The 19,205-nt window shown below is 58.2% G+C and overlaps 2 protein-coding genes across 2 annotated transcripts; one reads left to right on the top strand and one right to left on the bottom strand.

The window, feature by feature from the left end:
- Window positions 1-172: 172 nt before the first annotated feature.
- On the bottom strand, window positions 173-5,106 carry GM2A (ganglioside GM2 activator). Its single transcript, XM_058034692.1, has 4 exons — window positions 4,847-5,106; window positions 2,780-2,932; window positions 1,755-1,937; window positions 173-1,641 (listed from the first exon to the last, which is right to left on the bottom strand). Exons 1-4 carry the CDS (start codon window positions 4,961-4,963, stop codon window positions 1,486-1,488), a joined length of 609 nt encoding a protein of 202 aa, XP_057890675.1. The 5' UTR covers window positions 4,964-5,106; the 3' UTR covers window positions 173-1,485.
- Window positions 5,107-9,913: 4,807 nt separating this feature from the next.
- CCDC69 (coiled-coil domain containing 69) lies at window positions 9,914-19,001 on the top strand. The gene is made up of 10 exons (XM_058035090.1): window positions 9,914-9,961; window positions 14,854-14,923; window positions 15,321-15,478; window positions 15,671-15,746; window positions 15,927-16,000; window positions 16,210-16,311; window positions 16,493-16,612; window positions 16,847-16,944; window positions 17,104-17,821; window positions 18,993-19,001. The coding sequence occupies exons 1-10, from the start codon at window positions 9,914-9,916 to the stop codon at window positions 18,999-19,001; spliced, it is 1,473 nt and encodes a 490-aa protein (XP_057891073.1).
- The last annotated feature ends 204 nt before the right edge of the window (window positions 19,002-19,205 follow it).

Consider the following 19,205-nt stretch of genomic DNA (forward strand, 5'->3'; position numbering starts at 1 on the left):
CCCCAGCTCACACCCACATCCACACTATTTCCAGCGAAATAAATGTCACCTCCAGGTCACCCCCACCACGCCACCTCTACTTCCCCCAGCTCACACCCACATCCACACTATTTCCAGCGAAATAAATGTCACCTCCAGGTCACCCCCAGCAACAAGAGGCACCAGCTCCACGTCCTGGTAAAAAGATTTATTAAGAACCTGCAGAACCTGCCCAAAAGGAGGTTGCTGCCGTGGCACTGAAGGGGAGCAGGGGCAGAGGGTTAGTGCTTCTCCAGGCAAAGCCAGAGGGTGAAACAAAGTGAGTGGAGGGCACAGAAAGGCAGTGGGAGCACATCTGCGTGGTGGAGGAGCACCCGCAGCAGTTAAGGCCTATAAAGTGCTTGTAGAAGACCAGCCCTATGGAGGGGCTACAAAACACAAGCACGCAGGGACAGCAAGGGATGTGGGTGGCTGGTGGCACCTGGCACAGGGGAGTGATGACAGGCTCACGCCCTGCCCAAAGCTGCAGCAAGAAGGACTCTGCCTGCCCACATGACAGTCCCCAGCCACAGCCAGGACACCCCAAAACAGGATCTAGGCTGGTGGATTTCATGGTCATCTCCCAGTTATCCCATGTTCAGGATGCTGCTGTGTTTGGGTGCCTCTGCCAGCACAGGGGAAGGACAGTCCCAGTGCAGCATCCTGCCTTGGCTCACTCTCAGAGGAAAAATGAGATGAATGTGACTGGTCCTCAGCTAGGCTGTGCCCCAGCAGTGCATCACAGCCTTGTGTCCCCCTCTGGAGCACAGTCATCAACCAACAACCTCTTCTGCTGCTGGGAGTCACCAGCCTCTTGGTCCCCCTCTAAGTGGGAATGCCCATGTGGGGCTTGGGTGGTTTCTCAGGTGTTCCTGTTTGCCACAGGAGGAGCATGGGGAGGTGCCTTTCACAGGTGCCTTGTGCCACCAAGCTGGTTCCCCATGCAGGACAGGGATGCAGCAACAGCAGGTTCAAAGCTGCTGTGTGGGGTAGGGACACTTCTGCAAAACAGTCCTGTGCTCTGGCCAGAGATGGTGGGAAGCAGGAACACCCTCTGCAACTAGTGCTGCATCCCTCTAGCCTGCCCCAGCACTCCCAAACACTCCCTCATCCCCACGGACTGCTCCAAGAAATACTGCTTTTCTCTGGAATGTTTTTGTCTAAAATTGCCCTGATAGGAATAAGAAGAAAAAAAAAATTGGATAAAAAATTACAACCCCAGGTCATGCTGGAGTTAGGCTCCAAGGCCACCCTGTCCAGGCAGGAGACACCCTGGTGATGGGTTTGGGGACAGCAGAACAGCCAAAGGGGCCTCTCTGGGTGCAGCAGGGAAGGAGGCACTGGGGGGGACAGGAGGTGCCTCCTCCTGACAGCAGGAGGGAAGGACCTCACAGGGATGGGTTGGCACAGGATGGGATGGGACAGGGGACCAAGCTGGAGGGGATATGAGGGCAAGTGTGCCACCCCTCAGTGGGAGTGCAGGGAGAAGGCCAGTTTGACACAGCTGAGCTCCTCCCCGCCATTGCTGACCACCACCCGCACGCGGTAGTTGCCGTTGGTCATCCAGGAAGGGAGCTCCACATCGGGCACATCAAAATCGCTGGCTGGCAGGGAGTAGGAGCCCTGTGGAGAGAGGGGACAGACAGACAAGAGGTCAGCCAGAAGGCCAGCCCAGCAGCAGAGGGCACAGGGGCACCCAGTGGCAGTGCCAGTGTCACCGCGGGGCGCGGCCGTACCGCTTTGAAGGGGCAGTGGCAGGGGATGCCGTAGGTCAGCAGGGGCTCCGGGCAGGGCGTGCCGGGTGGGATGAGCTCATCCAGAATGCTGCAGACGTCGTTGTAGGTGCAGCTGCCCAGCTGGTCAATGCAGGGCAGCTGGATCCAGAGGTCACCCAGTGCCTTCTCTACCACCAGCGCTGCCTGCAGGGAAGGTGTTCAGCACCAGCACAACCAGCAGGGGCACCCACAGCTCCTCACCAGCCAACTCAACTCCCTCAGCTCCTGATCATGCAATCCTTGGGATGTCCATGTGGTCACTAAACCCCCCTCCTGCCTCCCCCTCCTGACTTTCAGTTCCTCTCAACCTGCAGCTTCTGTTCCTCCAACCTCAGTTTGACCCCTTAAGCTAACACCACCCCACACCTCACATCCCCACCTGCTTCCCCACTCTTCTGCCTGTCCCAAAACTCCCAGGGTGCTCCCATCCTGCAGCTCTGGCTCCTCACTCCCCTAGCACTCACCCCACAGTCCCAGGCCCAAACAGACACCATAGCATTGCTCAAGACAGCCCATGCACTCTAGACAAGAGACATGTTCTATCTCATTCCAAAAAACTCCCCAAAAGTGTTGCAGGGCAGCTGGCATGGCCCAGGGCTCCCAGAGCAGTGCTGTGCCATGTCCTTGGAGGGAGCAGCTGGGTTGGCTGCTGAAAAACAAGTGCTGCAGTGACATCCAGAAGCACCCACAGCACTTGGGTGTCACTTCCCTCCTGGAGCCAATACATCCCCAGGACATGAAACAACTCAGGTGGTTTCTGCCCTAGGAACAAGGTTGGGAGGCTCCAGCTGAACTGTCTGCTCCCAACACAGGTCTCCTCATGCCCACTGCCCTGTTCTGGCTTACAGAGCCCAGTGTGCTCAGCCCCACACCTCTCTGCACCTCACTCCCCAAGGGCTGCTCATTCCTGCACCCATTTCCCAGCTGCCAGTGGTTTGGGGAAGCTCTGCCCTCCCTCACCACACAGAGGGACATCTGGCACTTACCTTCAGAGGGGAGCCCATGGTCTTGCCACTCTTGACAGCCGCGCTGACACGCAGGCTCCCCGGGATGCTGATGGGGTCGGGTGCCACAGAGAGGCTCTGCAGCACCACGGGGTCCCTCTTGTCACCACAGTTCTCCCAAGCAAAGCCACCAACCTGCAGCACCAAGGGACAGGAGGAGTTAGAAGCGGGGCAAGCCTTGCCTTGTGTTTGCAGGAGGTTTATCCAGAGCTGCCCCTCTGACCCCTGCCAAACATCTGCTCACAAAGAGCCAGAAAATGACCTTCAGCCCCTTCAAATGCCAGTTCTTGAACTCCCGGCTCTCCAAGACTGAGGACATTGCAGAACCCTCTGTCCACGTGCCTCTGCATGTACTTTACACCCAAAGAGCATTACCAGACTGCAATTTCCAAACTTGCCTCAGCTCTGCCTCCAAACACCTGACGTGTGACCAAGGCAAGATGCATCCATCATGCCAACGGCACCAAGCAAGGTGTGTGAGGACAGGTCAGAGCAAGCTGGGACCAGATGGTGGCTGCACTGTCCAGTGGGATGCTGGGCAATGGTGTGGGGGGAACCTTGGGGGGGCTGTGGGGCTGACACAGCCTCCCACCTCATCCAGGACCAGCCCTGCTTTGTGAGCCCTCATCCACCAGTTCCAGCCACCTAGCTCCACATAGGAGCAGGAATCACACTCGGGGACCAGATGAGTGTCTGTGCTCATCCTCTGCCTGATGCACCCCAGGGGCCTGGTCCTGAGCTACAAATGAGTACAAATCCTGATCCAGAGTACAAATGAGCCAGGGAAGCAGCACTGCCCTAATGTGATAATGAAAATCCACACATAAGGAGATGTTACCCGAATGAGAGACATCACTTATGTGTCTGGTCTGAGTTAAGAGTCACTCTGGGACATCTCCCCTGTTCCCTACAAGCCACACCAACCTCTCCAGCCACCACCAGTAAAGACACTTTGGTTCAAAGGTGGAGGGCTAGCAAGACTTGTCTGGAACAGCCACTTCTGAGCCTGCCAGAGGCAAATGGCAGAGACCAGCCCCAGCTCCCTCCCAGAGCAGGTTTGGCTGGAGCATCCCGTGTCCCCACGGCATGACGCGGGGCTCTCCTGCCTGCTGGCAGCCGCAGAACCGGTGGAGGCTGTATTGCCTGGTGCCACACGGCAGCCCCAGCGGGCACAGCGCAGCCCACGCAGCCGAGCAGCCCATCCCACATCCCGCTGGCCCGCCGGGAGCAGCCCAGGGCAGGACACAGGGCTCAGGACAAGCCGGGACACGGGTAGGCTGCACCCCAACACTGAGCCAGAGCTGGGGGCCCCCAGCCCGAGAGTCTCCGGGCAAAGAGGCTCCAGCGAGCTGAGCATCAGTGTGTGGCTGCAGAATGCTGCCCGCCGAGCACCCTGCAGCCTTCCCAACCGGTTTCCCCTTCCCTCGGGCAAGCGCAGGAATCCTGGAAAATAAATTGCGATATTTCCCTTCACACCGCGTGAGAGTTACACATAGTAACTGGCTGTGTCTTAATCAGCGCGTGTTAATGAGCCAGACCAGAACTCCGTGGGAATAGGGAAGAAGAACCTGGGCTGGAAAAGATTCATGAAGGGGCAAAATGAGAGCCGGGATACGACCAGCCGAAAGAAGAGGCCGCTGGGTTTCAGCGTTGAGAAGTGTTTGTAAACACGATCCCTCCTGCTCCGAGCTGCCTCCAACCTCCAGCACTGCTCCCAGCGCGGGGGGGTGCGGGGCTCCATGGACCCACTCCCCTGCCCAGCCACAAACACCAGCGATCTTCCACCGTGACTGGATGGGAAAAGCTCCAGGGGTCCACGGACCCACTCCCCTGCCCAGGCACAAACACCAGCGATCCTCCACCGTAAATGGATGGGAAAAGCTCCAGGGGTCCACGGACCCACTCCCCTGCCCAGGCACAAACACGCACCCACCAGCGGGATAGGAAAAGCTCCTGTCTCCTGCAATCCCAGCGGGATGACGGAGTCTCACCCCTCTCCGCCCCGCCGAGTCCCCTCCGGCGGCCCGGGGGCTGCGGGGTCCCGCTCACCTTGCTGAGCCGCCGGGCCCCGCTGCGCTCCACCAGCAGCGGCGGCTGCGGCCCGGCCAGCGCGGCCGGGACGAGCTGCAGCGCGCACAGCGCCAGCGCCAGCCCCGCGCACAGCATCCTCCGGGAACGGGCCGGGACGAGTCCGGGAGCTGCTCCGAGCGGTGGGGAGGCGAGAGGAGGGCAGGCACCTCGGCGGCACCGGGCGGGCAGCGGCCGGTCTTTGAAGCCCCGAGCAGAGGGGACGAGCCCTCTCTCGGAGCCCGGCCCACCACCGCCCGATGCCACTCCTTCCCCCGAGGACGCTCCCATTTTCCCTTCCCCTTTTGCTCTCTTTTTTTTTTCCCCTCCCTTCCCTGGTTTGGCTGCCAAGCGCAGGACTGGACTCGCAGGGATGCTGGGACGGGAAGCGCCGCTTTCCCAAGATCCCAGAGCCGGCATTGGGAGCGGGGGGGCGGGAGCTGCACCCACCCCGCCGGGGCACACACATCGCCCCGCTGCCCTGGGGGAAGCACGACCGCCTCCCCACCACCCACCCCTCCAGCCAGGGCTGCGGCCCTCCGCACATCCCGCCCGGGGGTGCCCCGGCTGTGCGAGGGTCGGTACCCTCTGGGCAGTGCCCGGGACACCCACGCTCCCCCCGCGCTCGGCACAGGGCAGGCGGCAGCTGAAGAGCAGAGATATTTGAGATATTTCAGATATTTGAGACCCTCACACCCGATGCGTGTGAGCAGGGGGGAGGGGACGCTGGCATCGGGTAGCCCCCGAGTGGGCAGTTTGCCACAGCACCCCTACCACCCATCTATGTAAAATGCTGGATTTATCATCCCCTCTTCCATTCCTACCCCCTGTTTGCGGATCATTTTCCAGACAGAGCTGCCCCAGGCACCCCCATCATGCTGGAATGGTGACACGGGTACCCCTCTATCAGGATGGCACAGCAGCATGGATTTTCCCATATATTTTGGTGGACAGATGCTTTTATCCTGCGCAGGGGACTGAGCCAGCCGAGCACTCATGACACAAGTGTGGCAGGTCTCAGCCCTCCCCCCCTGCCACAGCGCAGTCAGGAGCCACTCGTGAGACCCTTCCCCACATTCAGCTCTGCTCTCCCTCGCACACGGACACTGCTTGGCCTCCCCGTATTGCTCCCAGCCCTGGCAAGGGTTGCCTGCCTTGTCCAAAGCCCCGTCTCAGCTCTATTTTTAGCCTTCCGTCCTTATTTAGCAGCGAGGCCGGGCGGCAGCGAGCGGCAGGGCGTGGGAGCAGGCAGGGGACGCGCTGGGCGCTGCTGCCCACCCCGAGCCCGCAGCGACAACTGCGCCGCCGATCCGCTGCCCAGGCTCCAGGGTGAGGCATAAATAGCCCGCACCTCCCAGCCGGGAGCGGGGTGGAAAGTTATCCCCGGGGATTAGCTTTCACTTTGAGGCCCTGGAGCAGCCGGAGGACAGGGATAAGGGTAGGGAGGCATGGGGACACAGAAGGAGCATTGTGTTTGGGGCTGGGAGGGGAGCAGAGCCCCTCACCTCAAGCCACTGGTATCTCGTATGCTTTTCTGCTTCTCACAGCCATTGTGAGTGAAGGTTTCACTTCCCTTTTCCATCCTTTTCCACTTCATTTTGCCATGGGGGTAAAAAGAGAATAAAGGACTGCGAGAACAGGTTAACCCACATCTTTTTGCTTGGAAAAGCACAGGCAGGGACAGGAATGACTTGAAATCGTTTCACTACCTCAAGGCAGAATCATGTGTGACCTAAATCCCCACTAAAAGAGCCTGTGACTTTTTTTGGGCTCCAACACATGTGAGAACTTCTCCAATTCAAACAGTTTTTTCAGCTATCTCACCCATGCAAAATTGAGTCACGAGGTCTCAGCAGACCTGGCTAAACACCTGAGATTTGCATTGAAGAAAAGCAGCCAGAACATCATTACCTCTCATTTACAAAAGCAAACAGATGGCAAATGATGAGCACGGTTTAACTACGACCACTCTCTGTCCCTTGCTTGGGCTGCAGCTCTACCAGGACCCATCAGGCATCACCACATGCCAGCTCATCACCCAAAAACCTTCCAGCAAAATATCCTCCACCTCTCTTTTTTTTTATTTTTCCAGACTAGGTTTCTGAAAATAAGACATACAAACAAGAAAAAAAAATAATTACCCCATCTGCACTCACAGAACCACTCTGCAAACAGACCATGCCAGGCTGGCACTGACACTGCCTTGTACCCATCCTGTTGTGCCCAGTCCTTACCAGCTAGAACCAGAGAGAGAGCCACAAGAGACATTTCAACAGTTTGCACAAATGCTTTTCTTATCCAAAAGCTTTGGCAAACATTTTAAATGACCATTGGTACAAATTACCTCGACTTTCCAGCTGTTATCCCATTTGCGGCAATTCAGCCGAGCATGTGATAAAGCCTCCTTGTCTCGCTTTTCTAGACAAAGCCCTGGAGATGTCTCCAGCTGCTGTCATTCCTGGGGAGACATCAAGATAACACCAAAAAAAGACATTAGAGCAAACTTCAAAGTGAGCTGAAGCTGCCTCAGGTGGGGGCACCACACCACCTCTGCTTTCCTGGACTCATTTTCCTGTCTTTGCATGGCTTGAAATTCCCTCGCTCCCACAGTCCCCTTTTTCTCCAGGCTGCCTCATGCAGTCCCCAGGCCCTTGTGCTCCCCGGATCCCCAGGGTGCTCTGGTTACCCCTACAATGCCATGGAAACCCCCTGCTTTGCTTAAAAGCAGCTGAACAGAACAGTTTCTGGCTGCTGAAGTGCTGCGCTGAAAAGGGAGCAAGTTTTCACTGCATTGGGGCAGAGGAGGATAAGGCAGGGCTGAGATGAAAGACCAGTCTGGCAGGCACATATCCCATGCAGTTTCCACAGGAAAGACTGGAGAAACTGAGGAATTGCTAAAAGCAAGCTAGAATAAGAGAGGTTTGGGGTAGCACAGGCAGGGCTTTTGGCAGGCAGCCTCACAAGTGCACCCACAGGCTGAAGGGAGGATGTAACATGGTCTGGGCAGCCGTGTCCCCAAAAGGCAGCAATCTAGAAGCACAGGGCTGTCACAGCAGAGCCTGCAAGCAGAGGCTGGGGATCTGGGGATGGGGGTGCTGCAGCTGGCTTTGCTGAACAGGCACATCCCCAAGCCCCAGCTCTGCCTTAGTCTGATGTGACCAAACTGTTTTTTCTCCACCATCGTCATGAAAAATCCTACCAGGAGCCCCATTTTGTGGCACGGGGGTGTCTCCAAGCACCCCCTCAGCACCTCACAGTAAAAAGCTGAAATTCCCACCAGCACATGTGCAAACTACTGTCCCTTTGTGCACCAGCAAGATGTGATGGCAGCTGGACAGGGTCCTCATCAGCTGCCCACACAGTTGCTTCTCTTTGCAGCCAGGCTCCAGCGATGTAAATTCAGCCTGGAAATCTGCATGTGCTTTGTGCTTGCCACTGTAGGCCTGCAGTCTCTGAAGTCTGGACCAGGATTTTTAATTAACCCTGGAGAGGTGGAGAACAGCACCTTGCGCTTGGCTTTTATCCCACAAACGATCTGCTCAGCCCAAATAAGTACTCTCATGCAGGGAAGGAGACTTGCCCCATGCTGAAGTGCTGGGAGAGATAAGAACTGAGACGCTCTCGGTGGTTTCTGAGCAGTGGGAGCAGATGCCAGAGGCTTCTGTGACTCACAAAATTTCACTCAGGTTTGGCAGCACCCACCCAAGAGGACGCAGGCAACTGGCCCCACCAGTCCCCTGGAGACTTGGGGCATCGTGGGCCTGCCCCTCACCTTCCCCACCCTCCCATCCAAGTGGTGTTTCACAATTTCCTCCCGTGCCAGGGTTACCAGGGCAAGAAAAACACCTCCAAGCCGAACGTGACAGGACAACCAGGCACCTCCACTCCTCCCTCGCTGCCCAGGCTAAATGCCAAGGTGTTGGCATCCCCAGAGCCACAGGCTGCTTGGACTTCTCCCAGGGGATATTTGGAAAATGTCAGAATAGAAACTTGTTGACAAAAAACTTGCGATGTTTCCATACAGGCACGGCCTCGTGATCAGGTTCAAACATTCCCATTTCAGCAGTTCTGGTTAGCAGCAATGGGTATTCAGGTCAAAATGTGTGGTCATTCAGGAATCTATAAAAATAATAATTTTTTTAAGTATTTCAAAAATAAAATCAAAATCAAAACATTTGGAAGAACCTACCTTTCCTCGCATTATTTTTTAGATGGGACACTTTCAAATCCATGTGTTTCCCTACGTGTTCAGGACCCATTTCCAAAGTGTAGGATTTCCCCCTGGAAAAGGAACCCTGGCTCCAGGCCCAGCGTTTGGGGTGTGTGGGATGCTCAAGGGAAGGGTTGTCAGGATGCAATCCCTCAGGCAATATGGATCACACCAAAACCCTCTCCAGCCAGCACGACGACCCCCAGAGCAGAGCTCCTGCCAGGAGTAACACCCCAAACCCACCACTTGTCCACAAGTACCCCCACACAAGCTGAAACTTGGTGGGCTGATGGTAAAAGGCAGATGGATTCTGCTTTCTCACTCTCATCCCTACTCCGAAGCGGGCTGGGGTGGGTTCAGCAGAGGCAGCCCCCTGAGCAGCTGGTCCTGCTCCCACCCCAGGAGCCTGGTGCAGGGCTCCTGTTCCCCTTTCTCCTCGCCCAGGAGGGGACACCTCCAACGCAGGGGTCCGGCTCTCCCTGTCCCACACCCAGAACGGAGCATCCTCAGTGCAGGGGGTCGTGGGACAGAGCATTCCCGCAGCACCCCGGCCCAGGGCGGGGACACCCCGGGGTGGAGGGGGCGCAGGGCCAGCCCCGGGGGCGGGCAGGCTGCGGCCGGGGGCCCTGCCCGCGGCTCGGGGGTGCAGAGCACCCTCTCCCGGCTCTGCCTGTCAACAGCTGCCGGACGTTTTTATTACTTTTTTTTTTTATTTTTTTTTTTTTTCTGCCTGCCAGCTGGGGCGGCTCATCCCGTCCCGTCCCGTCCCGGAGCGGTGCCGCTCGCCGGGGGATGCCGCGCCCCGCGCCCCGCGGCTGAGCGGGTCCCGCCGGGGCTCCATGGGCTGCACCGGCAGCGCCCTGCGCTGCTGCCCCGTCGGTGCCGAGGTAGCGGCTGCGGGGGCTTTGGGGCTGGGCTTGGGCTGGGCTTCTCTCGGGGTCGGGGCTCCGTGGGGTCGGGCTCTCGTGGGAGAGAGTGCACACGTTGTCGGGGCTCGATGGAGTTGGGGTTCGCGCGGGGCTGATGTTCGCGGGGAGTCCTGCTCGCACTGCTGGGGACGTGGGGTGCTGGGGCACCCGGCGTGGGTTCCTCCCTGTCCCGGGAGCGGTGGTGTCGGGCGGTGTGGCTGTCCCCGGCTGTGTGGGACCCCACGGGCATTGTGGAGGGGGAAATGGCAGCGGGGACAATGAAAGCTGGCAGCCACCCGCCCTCCTGCATCCTCCTGCACTCTGCTGCACCCCTCCAGGCTCAGGCCGACATCACGGGGATTTTATAGTTAACGGGGTGCAGGATCTGGGATGCCCGTGGGAAATGCTGGTCCCATAGATGACAGGGATGGGTTCCCCCAGCTAGTCCTCTGCCAGCTTCCCACAGCATCCTCCCTCATCCCAAAGGCTGTGTCCCCTTGAGCTGAAGGCATCGCTCCTGTAGGGGAACACTCTGAGTCCCCTCAGATCTCAGCACGTTGCTCTGTACTGAAAAGCTCTTCAGCAAGGTCTGAAATTATCTGCTGATTGTTATTATCATTGTTATTGTTATTATTTGATGTGCTCATGCTGCCCCAGTGCCTCACCACTGACCTCGGGAGATGTTTTTGCTGTTGGATGTGCTGTGCTTACTGCTGTTGCTGTTGTGATTGCTGGAGGGTGGCAGGGGAAGGAGGGAAGGCAGGAACACCCCTGGCACGGGTGGCCCTTTGCAGATCCAGCTGTGAGAGTCCCCACTTGGGAGCACAGAACCCACTGCAGGATGTGCAGGGGGAGCAGGCACGGCTCACACGCATCCAACAAGTGCCTTTATTTACAGCACTTGCAGGCTTGGTCGCTTCTCCACATCATGGAAAAAATCTCACTCTATGCTATGCCATAAGATCAGATATTTCTGGGCTAGTTTGTGACTCTGAGAGCTCTCAAGAACAGGCAGAGGACAGGGTGAAACAACAGCCCCAAGGCCCCAGGTGCTGAGAGCCCCACATTCACCGAAACACGGAAATTTGTCATTTGCCTACAGACGTCTCCCTTCCTGCACTTGCCCGCGCTCTGCTCAGCCCTGTGTCACCAACAGTCATTACCCATAAACAGCCCTGCTGCTGTGACTGAAAGTCATTCTGAAAGAAGCACTTAAAATCCCCGTTATGGTTTAAAGGCATAAGGGCAGGCGTGGGGCCACTCCTGCCCATGTTCTCATGTCCAGAGTACCAAAAGGCAGGAGGAGAGACCTTCACCTTCCATGCTGATGGGTGGATTTGCAAAGTTGGTCCCTTGAGGTTGCTTAGGGTTAGGGGAGACTTCAGACCCCAGGGATAAGCCCATCCAGAAGGCATGTGCAATTCATGGGGCTGGGGACTCCAATGGGGCTGGGGGCTGCATTTGAAGCCAGTCCCAGGTTTGACCTTGAGGAGCTGGTGCTGGGCTGGGTCTGGTGGGTGGATGACATACCAGGAGCCACTGTGTGCCCTGGGGGAGGTGCCTTGGCAGCCTCATCCTTCCCTGGCACCAGTCTGCGGGCAGCAGGGCGATAAGGGAGGCACAGAGAGAACCCAGCCCTGAGCTGTGGGTGCTGCGCCGGGGGTTTCCTTCCCCTTCAGCTCCATCCACCCCGGCTTGGCCACTCACGGTCACCACTCGCGCTTTGGTCACGCTCCTGGCGTGAGAGAGGCCAAGCTGCCTTCCCAAAAGTCAGGGCTGAGGTTTGGCCGCCTTCCAGGGCTGGGGTGAATTTATTTTGAAGTGCTAGAAACTGTACGGAGCACCAGGAGTCAGGGAAGGGTCAGAATGCAAAACTCGGGGCTGTCAACAGTGTGAAGTGTTTGCCTATGGTCTGCGGCACAGATCTGACTGCAGGAGAGGCGATAATCACCTCCCAACACAACCATCACCATGGCTGGAGGAAACACAGCAGCAGGGTTAGAAACAGGTCCCACGGAGCTGTGCCAGCACTGCTCTGACAGCGCTGAGCGTCGGCTGCGGGTCCTGGGAGGTGTCACAGTCATGGGCCAAATCCTGGCCCCCTTCTCCGCAGCCACAAAGCAAAGCCTCCTCCCCAGGAGCAGAGTCAGGATTTAAATACTCATTTCCTGCCTCTTTGTGATTTCCTTTGCTAGGTTGCATGGTTGAATTGCTTAATGTACTTGTAAAACAGGAAAAGAGGAAGAAAAATACAGTCCGAAACCGCACCTCACGCTGAGAGCTGAAGCAGAGGCTGCAGCCACCCCGGCTGCCCACACTGTGCCAGCTGCTCTGCACTGGTGCTCCCCACCCCAGAACCCTTGGAGATGACTCAGGTCCTGTTGGAAATCCCTATTAATCCATCCATAAACAGTTCTGCTCCAGACTATTAGAAATATTTAGTTCTGAGAATGTAGATACTTTTGGTTTTTCATAGCTAGAAGGTATTTTTGGCAGAGGTTCCCAAGAACTTACAGGATAAGCTACACTGTGGATGGCCCCCACCTGCAGGATGTATCAGGCTGCTTTTTCCCTGGCCAAAGCTGTTCCAGCTGGAGCAATTCCCAACCTGCTCCTTGCACTCACTGTGGATTCCAGGATGATTTTCCAGCTCTCCAAAATGCATCAGGCGATACCAGAGGTTTGGGTGCCGCAAAGCTTCTCTGGAAGTGACAGTGGAAAGTCCCTCCATATTTCAGAGCTTTCAGCCAAATTTTGCTGTTCACCCCAGAGGTGGAGCTTTTATTCCAAAGGACAATTGAGTGCTTATGATTAAAATTAGCTCTAGATGCTGTTTTAATTGCTCCTAGAGGTAGGAAGGTGCCTCACTCATAGCCTCAGGGCAAGTATTTAGATTTGTCTGTTGATGCTGGTGAACCTGTTGCTCCCTTCACCTGTTTCTGAATTCAGTGCTGGTGTCTCAAATCATCTTCCTTTAGAGACTGAGGGGCTCTGAGGTCCCATCCTGCTGGATTTGGGGTGTGGGGGAGAGGTGAAGATTCCCTGGGTGTGTGCTGGGGACATTGCTTGTGCTATGGAGGTCACCAGCCCTCAACTCTCTGTCCTTAGGCATCACTTATGCCAGTGAGCAGGACGAATGCAGTAGAGGTGGTTTGGTTTGGGGGTTTGGGGTCCCTCCTGGAGCTGGTAACAGCATCCTGCTCTCAGCTCTGCTGAGATCACCCAAAACCCTTGAGGTGTGTGTCACCCCCCTGTGTCAGCAGGGTCCTCCTACACAGACTTTGAAAAAGAGGGGGGGATATGGGGTGTGGGGCTAGGGGAGAAGGCCTTTTAGGACTCCTGTGATGCCCTCAGGACTGCAGAGCCTCAACTATCTCATTTATCTCTCCCCTTGCCCCCATCCCCTGACTTCAAAACCCCTGACAGGACAGGGGTACGGTAAATGCCAGGGAGATGCGGGCTGGCGTGAGGCGTGTCAGGGGACAGGCAGGGATTCCTGCGGACACTTTGCAGTCAGGTGTGCCAGGATTCAGCAGCATCCCAGGGCACCCCTCGCTTTCTGGATGAGCTGCATGGACAAGGAGAACGAGCCCTGTGAGCTCGGACTGCCGGCTGCCTCCTCGCCCCCTCGCCTGGGCCGCGTTCAACGCCGCGGCTGCTCATGCCATAGAAGGGAAGATAAAGCCGTGGCTTCCCAGAGCCTTGGAGCTCTCCTGCTCGCTGGAACTGCGCCTGCCCCCAGCTCCAGGAGGGGGGCTGCAGGGGAGGCGGGGACAGGGGCGGCTGTTTGCTTTCCCGTGCTTTTTCCCAAGCCAGGCTCCCTAATCCGGGCCGGATTTGGCCGCGCCGCCGTGCGGGGCCGAGCCGGGGAGCAGCCGGCACAGCGGGCACAGGGCTGCTCTCCTCAGCGATCGGCAGTTTTAGGGACAGCTCTGCCGGGGATGGAGAGCAGCTCCGTGCCTTCAGGCGAATTTTCTCACTCCTCGTGCACCTATGCAATATCCAGAATCACATCTCAGTGATGGGCATCAGGGACCACATTTGCCCTCTGCCAGCGAGGCCGAGCCGAGAGCCTGCGAGCTTTGCTTCTATCTTTCAGCAACTGATAAAAATATATCCACTTTTTTTTTTTTTTTTCTTTTCTCCCCTCCAAGTGACTAAATTAATCCCATGCAGGGCTGGAAGGCATCCCACGGAGCTGTGTTGCTGGAGGCAGCTCCTGGCTCTGGGTTATCTCAGCCCCGAGGCAGCGTGCGGGGCTGTGCAGCGCATTCCTGCACTCCTGAGCTCATTGCTTGGCCGCCTGCTCCCGCCTGCTGCCAGCCCTGCACAGGGGCTGGACCGCCTCTGATTTATGGCTATTTCTCATTTCTCACTCCTGCTCCAGCTGTGTCAAAGCCCATCTGTGTAAGGCCCTGGCAGAGCCCTGTGTTTGGGGGGCTGCAAGGTGCCAGGGACCAGACTGAGCTGAGCGTCCCAGGACAGGAGGAGGGTGGCAAGGGGGTGACAAAGCTGGGCCCTGCCAAGTGCTGCCTGCTCTCCCCAACCAAAAGTTTTGCTAATGGAGCCCATTTTGCACCAGCACCGTGTCGGTGGGGGTGGCATCCCCCAGGTTTTCCAGCTGAATGCTACCTGGTGATCTGTCTGGGATGCAGGGAATTGGCATGAGCTTGAGGCTGCCTGATGGGCAGTACATGCACACCCATGGGTGCCCAGTGCTGGGAGAGGGCAGGGGGCTGGGGAGGGGCCACTGCTCCACCAGGACCTGTGTTTTAGCAGAGCTGATGTGGGCTGAGTGCAGGGTGCTCTCTGCCTGCAGCCACCTGCCCCACTCTGTTCCCCCCTGCTCCAGCCCCCTCTCTCTCTGCCAGAGACAGCTAAAAGCCCAGCAGCAGAGGGGATCGGCTTCCCAGGAGCTCTCAGCCTTGAAGACACAGAATGGTGAGGAAAAAAATGTGTTTTCCCCCTGCTTTGCTTTCTCAGAGTGATATTAAGGAAGCAGTGGTCAGGCCCCAGCATGGCACCAGGGAGGATGGGGAGGATGTAGGTGCATGCTGGTGCAGGAGGGCAAACAGGGCATCCCAGAGACAAGGGCATCCCCTCCTGTCAGTCAGACAGGTCATCCCCAGAACAGGAGACTGACAAGCTCTGTGCGCTCTCTGAGCCTGGCAGCACCATCCCGACATGGACCAGAGAGATGGAGGGAGGTGTTTCTCCAGTGGGAGGGCAGCAGTGCTGAACCCGGCCCTGGCGCTGGCAGGTTCAGCTGCCCAGGGTGTGCAGGCAGCCCAGCCAGGGGGAGGCAGCCAGCGCTGCTTCAGCCGTGTTTGTCCCGCAGCCAAGGCCTGCCTGCTTCCTGAGCACGGCGAGAAGGCAGCGCGGCCTGAGGAGTGGGCGGAGAGCACGAGATTCCTCCGAGGCCAGGAGGAGGAGGAGGAGCAGCAGGATGCCGGCCAGGCAGGCACTGCCAGCATCTCCCAGGACATCGAGATCCAGGTGAGCTGGAAGAGCTGGTGCTGCTGGAGGCCGCAGCTGGGCATGGAGCATGTCACCAGCCTGGTCTTCCCTGGCACATGCTGGGCTCTCCCATTTTTGGGAGAAGGATGGGTCTAAGAAAGGGTGAGGAAGCCCAAAGCAGTGAAGCTCTACATCCCTCACACTGAGATTTCTCATCCAACTTCTTCCCAGGTGGAAAAGAGAAAAGAGTGGGAGCTGAAGGAACAGCTTGATGCCCTGAGGAGAGAGCACACAGAAACCCTGCAAGGTGTGTGCCAGGGCACTGGGGCTCCCTGCAGCTCCCCTCTCCTGCTACTGCCCTGTGCCTTTGGCTGCCTGTGGGGCCATGGGGATGCTGTTCCCAGCTCTCCACCTCTGTGGGGCTCAGGTGGAGCCAGCTGCCCCAATGTCCCCACACTGGTGGCACTCAGCTCATGTTCCCCCACAGAGATCCAGGGAGCACACGAGCAGGAGAAGCTGCTGCTGACAGAGTCCCACCACAGGTCTGAGGCAGCCTTACAGGTACCAGCAGAGAAATCCCTGGGGAGGGAGGCTTGTGGAGGGCTTGAGGACCATCTGATGGTTCTGTCATGGTGCCCCACATGGCCACCTCAGTCCCTGGTGTGCTTGGGGACTGCACCAGCTCCTCCAGCCCTGGTGTTATTTGGGTACCACAGCCCAGAAAGAAACCCCAGATACCTCTCATTCTGCTTTTCCCCTGGTTCTCCTAGGAGAAAATTCAGGCACTGAATTCCCAGCTGAAATCCTTCCAGGACAGGATGAAGCGGATGGAGGAGTCACTCCTGAGAACAGACTACAGGAAGCACATCCAGGTGCAGGGAGGGTGGCAGGGAGGGACCTGCTATGGGTGCTGACCCAGAGCCAAGGGGCCTCTCTGATGGACCCTGGCAGGGGGGGCTGGAACCAGAGGGGAGCACAGGACAGCTGAAGGGGGGAGCAAAGCCTGTCCTGGGGGGTGTTGAGCTCCCTTGGACACAAGTGATGGCCCTGCAGGAGCACGGGAGCCCCAGCCCGTTCTGGGAGCAGGAGCTGGAGAGCCTGCACTTCGTCATCGAGATGAAGAACGAGCACATCCACGGCCTGGACAAGAAGCTGCTGCACCTGGAGACCGTGGTGGGTTGAAAGGGGGGGTCACAGATGGGCTTTCCTCTTTTCAGCTCCTCTACCCACCTAAATTCTGCCCAGAAACTGCGGCTGGAGTAAAGGTGGATGGAGCCCATTTCCTCTCTTGGCATGGGGAGGGGATGGGTGAGCAATGCCACCAGGCCAGCATTTCACCCAAAATGGGGTGGCAGGGGGCTCAGCAGTGCTTCCCAGCTCTCTCCTCACCCTCCTGCCCCCTTCCAGGAGGAGAGGAACCTTCAGCTGGAGGAGAAGGTGAAAACTCTCCAGCAGGAGAACGAGGACCTGCAAGTTCGCACCCAGAACCACTTGGTCATGGCGAGGTGAGTGCTGGTCCCACCCCTCGGGGCACAGGTGACATCTTTGCCGGCGGGGACAGGCGGCAGTGCGGGAGCACCTCGCAGCCTGCGGTGCCACCGGGTGCTTTGCAGGGAGCAGAGGGGCTGGTGGGCGCTCAGGCTGTGCCCTGTGCCCGCAGGCAGCTCTCCGACGAGCTCCAGGCGGCCCGCGGGGCTCTGGAGAAGGAGGCGCAGCTGCTGGACCAGGCTCGCCGGGAGAAGGAGGAGCTGCTGTACCGAGTGCTGCACGCCGGGGACGGCGCCGCCTTCCCCATGGCCACCGGCGAGGTGCCCCTCATCGCCACGTAGCACCGGCGGCACCGGGGACTGCGGGGCTGCCCTGCGAGCCCGGGCTGCTCTCACCGGGGCTGCTCTCACCGGGGCTGCTCTCACCGGGGCTGCTCTCACCGGGGCTGCTCTCACCGGGGCTGCTCTCACCAGTGCCCCCAGTCGGGGCAGGGCTCTGGGCTGGCCGAGCCCTCGGGGCGCCTCACGGACCACAGTGATGGAGCCTTTCATGGCAGTGATGGAGCATTTCACAGCAGTGATGGAGCCTTTCACGGCAGTGATGGAGCATTTCACGGCAGTGATGGAGCATTTCACGGCAGTGATGGAGCACTTCACGGCAGTGATGGAGCATTTCACAGCAGTGATGGAGCATTTCACAGCAGTGATGGAGCCTTTCACGGCAGTGATGGAACATTTCACAGCAGTGATGGAGCATTTCACGGCAGTGATGGAGCATTTCACAGCAGTGATGGAGCACTTCACGGGACATTTACTCCTGCATTTCCCCAGCCCGTGTGGGGCTGCAGAGGGACCCTGGCCTCCCACCCACGCAGTCCGTGCACCCTTTGCTCTGGTGAGGGGGTGTCTGGGGGTGAAAGGGGTCAGCCGGGACACACAGACTTGCTTTGGGCCAGATCTGACCCAGCACTTGGCTCTGAATATAAACAGCACCAGTGCTGCCCCAGGGCATGAGGACAGTGAGGAGGCCACTAGGACAAGCACCAGGAGGATGAGGAGGGCACTGGGGACATGGTGTTAACGTCACCAGGCAGGGCTCCCACCCTACTATTCCCATCACCTCCTCCACCTTCAGCAAATGTCCCCCAGGTACAGCTCCTGCAGCTCAGGCATGTCCCAGCTCACAAAGACCCCAAGCCCTACGTGTCCCTGCTGCCCATCAGCAGCACCACCAGTCCCATCTCCTCCCCCAAAAGCTGGAGCAGCACATCAGGGAGCAGAGCATCCTCCAGGGGTACCAGGCTTTGGCAGGGCACACCCTCTGCTCCAGGCAGGGCATCCCCAGCAGGGAAGGTGCTGCCAGCAAGGCTGAGGGTCAGGGCTTGGATGCACACAAGCACTTTCCCCTGGGTGCACCAGTGTGGTGGGAGTCACTGCTCTGGGGCTGTCACAGACTGTCCCCTCCCTCCCCAGTGCTGTTTAACCAGAGGTGTACATGTGTGTGTGTGTGGGTGTGTGTGGGGGTGTGTTTGGGTCTGTGTAGGTGTATGGGTATGTGTGTGGGTGTGTGTGTGCACCAGCCAAGGTGCTGCTGGCTGTAGGGATTACAGATCTGCAAGAAGCAGCAGCCTCAGCAATCCCATGTCAGTGGTTTGGGGGACAAAGTGGGGGCTTTGTGTTCTCCACACCTCATACAGTGGGGAGAAGGGGAAGGGTGGGAGCTGGACCACAAAGTCTCAACAAAGAAGCTCCAGATGAGGGCCTCAAGGCTGATCCCCATTTTCCTGCTCCTTTTCCTCCATTTCAATGAGCTCCCAGCTCAGGGCAGACCCGGGCCCTCCCAGCATCAGGGCCACTGCATCAGCCACTTCCGTCCTTTGTGCTGACCCTAATCACAAACACAGCAGCTGAACGGGCAGCCAGGAAGGCAACGTGGACGTGGGGTCCAGCTCTGACCCACACACCCCCATGGGGTGGCCACAGCGGGAAATGGGGGAGCCTGTTGTGTCACAACCACGTCCCACCAGGGCACCCTCTGCTCCCCACACCATCTGTGCCCCCCCCAGGTGCTGTAACACAAAGCAGGGATAGCCCAGCAAAGCCTGCCTGGCTATGGCTGGAGGGATCAGGATTCTGGCACAAAGGGATGTGAGCTGGTGGGCTCTGGGATGCTGCTCTGGACACCTGGTACCACATCCCAGAGCCCCACAGGCAGATCCTGCGTGGGACTTGGAAGAATGTGCCCGACTCTGGGAAAGGGGACACCGGGAACTGAGGAG

The sequence above is a fragment of the Melospiza georgiana genome, chromosome 15, assembly GCF_028018845.1.
Source record: "Melospiza georgiana isolate bMelGeo1 chromosome 15, bMelGeo1.pri, whole genome shotgun sequence".
Classification (NCBI taxonomy): domain Eukaryota; kingdom Metazoa; phylum Chordata; class Aves; order Passeriformes; family Passerellidae; genus Melospiza; species Melospiza georgiana.